The sequence below is a fragment of the Aplysia californica genome, unplaced genomic scaffold, assembly GCF_000002075.1.
Source record: "Aplysia californica isolate F4 #8 unplaced genomic scaffold, AplCal3.0 scaffold00271, whole genome shotgun sequence".
Classification (NCBI taxonomy): Eukaryota; Metazoa; Mollusca; class Gastropoda; order Aplysiida; family Aplysiidae; genus Aplysia; species Aplysia californica.
The window spans coordinates 638592-642072 of record NW_004797541.1 but is presented as its reverse complement, the minus strand read 5'-3'; the positions used below and the strand labels follow the sequence as shown (position 1 = coordinate 642072).

The 3481-nt window shown below is 42.0% G+C and overlaps 2 protein-coding genes across 2 annotated transcripts in view; one reads left to right on the top strand and one right to left on the bottom strand.

Annotated features, from left to right (window-relative positions):
- LOC101860824 (gastric triacylglycerol lipase) overlaps positions 1 to 3245 on the bottom strand; it is an 8233-nt gene extending 4988 nt beyond the window's left edge. Inside the window, exons 1-4 of the mRNA XM_035970481.1 lie at positions 3224 to 3245; positions 2279 to 2322; positions 1888 to 2008; positions 358 to 556 (exon numbers count right to left, since the gene is read on the bottom strand). Coding sequence (XP_035826374.1) covers positions 358 to 556; positions 1888 to 2008; positions 2279 to 2322; positions 3224 to 3245 — 386 coding nt within the window. The remainder of the gene's footprint in view (positions 1 to 357; positions 557 to 1887; positions 2009 to 2278; positions 2323 to 3223) is intronic.
- Positions 3246 to 3298: 53 nt separating this feature from the next.
- LOC101860582 (gastric triacylglycerol lipase) overlaps positions 3299 to 3481 on the top strand; it is a 17377-nt gene continuing 17194 nt past the window's right edge. The window contains exon 1 of the mRNA XM_035970480.1: positions 3299 to 3340. Within this exon, the coding sequence (XP_035826373.1) occupies positions 3299 to 3340 (42 nt within the window). The remainder of the gene's footprint in view (positions 3341 to 3481) is intronic.

The window sequence follows — 3481 nt, the reverse complement described above, 5'->3', positions numbered from 1 at the left end:
CTGTCTCTCTCTCTCTCTCTCTCTCTCTCTCTCTCTCTCTCTCTCTCTCTCTCTCTCTCTCCTTGAACAAGGCCACTTTTTGCTTCAAATTAATCAAATTATAATTCTGCGTATCGGAGCTTTCAAAAATCTAACATGACTATGCTTGTGTCTGTGTTCTTATCGTACCTTTATTTCTTTTTTTTTAAAATCGGAAACATCTTCAGCTATAGCCGGGGGCAATTTTGCTGCGCCTGGAAGAAACAATTAGTATCAAAGACTAGGAGCCCCTTCTTAAATGTCCCTCCCACCTCTTCACTCCCTTCGAGGACTTCTTCTACCCTATAAATACTTTCAAAGACTGCACAAAGATCAGACCTAAAGTTCCAGAACTCCCTTGTGTTGGGGCTTAGATGTGTGTGGTTGGTAGAGTAGATGTTGCCGCGACTGTTACCCAACCAGACGTCAGCCCCGGCGTCTGCCAGCAGGTATGCCAGGCTCTCGTTGACCGGGTTGGTCAGGAAATTGGTGCAGCTGCCCAGGAGACCGTGCTGTAGAACCACCACAGGTCGGGACGCTGTCCAGAAATATAAAATGGAGGCTGGATTTTCTGTCCCCTTCAAAATGTCTCAATAGAAAAGTGACACTCTTATAAAACACTTCTAGGGGCACATTCATATATATGTGTACGAAGTCACGAAGACATTATAGAAACATTAATTAGATATGGAGTTTGTTGAATGGTGTTACTGGCAAGTTCTATGTCTTTCCTCTCTTTTTGTTTCTGTCAATTTATCTTGCTCTTTTGTTTCACCTAATCATTGGCTGCTTTTGTGGCGATATCCCCCAGTTCAGTTTATTATCAAATGCATCAAAAAAACGAGTATTAACATGTGATAGAAAAGGGTTACACGCCATATTTGAAGCTGATTATTAGGAAAACTTAGCACCATACCCACCGCAAATATTGGGTCTTGTCCAAGTGGGAAGGTTGGATTTTCCTTCTCAGTCGTTATTGCATAGGTGTAATAGCATTATATGGCATAATGGTCAACCCCTACGCCTCGCGTGAAGAAAATCTGAGTTCGAATCCAGGAAAAATGATAAAACTATTGTTTTCACGAGCATCTCAGTCTTTCAGTTCAGATGTCGTATACGGTATCCCAGTCAGCACTGACTGGTCCAGACAGACAAGGTCGGAGCAACCCACCTTCTAAACAAACTAAAGTTGTCGATGTGAATATTATTTCGCCTGCGAACACAACACATACCACTAAATTCCTACCTTAATAGGATCCGCAAGGATACCCCACCCGACTGCCCGTTGTGCGACTGCCAGGATGAAACAGTACCACACCACCTCTTTAACTGCCCAGCACTTTGTGACCTGCGTAGCACCTACCTACCTGCCTCCCCAGACATCGGAAACACTCTATACAGCGACAAAGTACAGCTGATTAGAACCTGTCAATTCTTTGCCATATCGACAGACCGAAGGGCTAGAACCCAAATGGCCGCTGGATCGGAAAAGTAAAGTAAAGTAAGTCGATGTGAATATAAATCATTGCGCGTCTTAGGAGGGCGCCACATGTAGTTCCTACTTTTTTACTTTCCCTCTGTGGTTTCTGTCTGTCTTTCTTTTTCGACGCACTAAATGACCATTACTGTGTCGGTGTGCTTCTATTTGATTTACTCAAACAAACAAACCTAAAGTGTACTGAAAGGTAGTTACAAACACAATCTCTTATTCCACACTGATAATGCTTTGCAAATAAATATACATCTAAATAGACATAAACATTTTTCAACGTCGAATGATATGACGGCATAGCAGCTGTTATTGACGACTCAGATCAAGAGAACATCAGGTCTAAATGAGCGGTTGAAAAAAAGAAGAAAAAATCAAACCTGAGGATTTTTCCGAATTTTTCCTTCCTTGCGGGATTCTCAGTATGTTCAGGATATAGCCATCCTCTGTGGGTACATAATGGTTCTCGCAAGGGAAACCTTTGCTTGTGATCAGCTCTGTCTGTAAACATATCAAGCAGTCGATGTTATTGACAGGTACGGTATGGGTGTTGCCTGTAACATCATTGATTTATTGTTAGTCATAGCGGGCTCCATACCGTAGCAGGTGTAACATAATATATGGGTTTAACGTTCTTTTCAATCTGTCAGACTATTTAAGAGACGAAACCTCCGAATTTAACGTCCATCTCCGAAGGAACCAAATCAAATGGGTTGATATCCTTAAAGACTCCACTAAACGACGTGAGTTCAAGAATGCTCAGTGGGAGACTTGAACTTCCTCGCTCCATGCTCCATACTCCAGCATGATTCCAACTGAGGTAACGAAATAAAAAGAAAACATTCAGTCACTCGTACATCAATCTGTTCGTCTCATAATTCAGATGTGGCTCTTTGTGGCTTGTCTTGTCTACTTGTTTCAGTTGTGATGTTCAAGAATCAAAAACAACCCCCGCCCCTAACCCACACCCAATCCAAAGATCTATAAATGCACTCAATTAGAAAAATGTGCATGCCATTGACGGGACATTAACAGGTGACCGTTGAGGTGGAATCTTTATGATTATGGGGGAAAGATCGTGAGGTTACAAAGTCCAAAGAACACCTTTTTTCAGAATTTGATGGTTTATTCTAAGAACTGTGAAACCGCAGTCATTCCTCTGTTAAACTTATGTGACACCTTATCAGGGTATGAGAAAAATTTGTCTCTATTTTCACAGCAAAGACTCGCTGTTTAATTATTTTACTGACCGGGGGGGGGGGGGGGGGATTTTGTATTTAAACTTGCGTGCTTTTTTATGTTTCCCTGACCACAAGTAATTCGTAAACGCCATGGAGTAGTAAATGTCCAGGAACACAATCAACAGTTCCTTTTGAGTCACTAAATTATTAGAAAATTCACAGCTTCCACTATTACCCTTCACTGCTCTAACCACTTTATAATCTCGGTAAAGAGCTTGAACACACTCAGAAGAGGTAGCGAAAGCTTTAACAATCTTTTAGAGATAATATTATTGTGTTACTTTCCAGTCCCAGACTTAAGGGAGCGATATATTCACCCAAACGTGACCAAATCTGACCCCATCCCCGGCCCCTCCTTCATAGCCAGGTAATTCATTGTTTTATTCATGTCTGGCTGATCATCTTCAATGATAATAAAAACTAAATAGCTGATCTGATATGGTGTGATTCATGGTCACAAAATTCAACCACTGACCTTTACCCTTCTCTGCACTCATCACTTCGTCGGTCAGAGCGCAAGGTAAAAAAAAAAAGGGCGAAACAAATCATCATGGCGTATCTGATGAGGGTCATGAGACAGCTGTCTACTGAGGTCATTTGTCGGCCACTTAAAGAGAAGTTGATTACAAGGACGAGTCACAGTGACGTCCCTTGTTTTAGCAGTCAACTTTAGACGACACCAACCTGACCTGACATTGACTGTATATCTTACCTGGTTGGGGGTGGGGGGGGG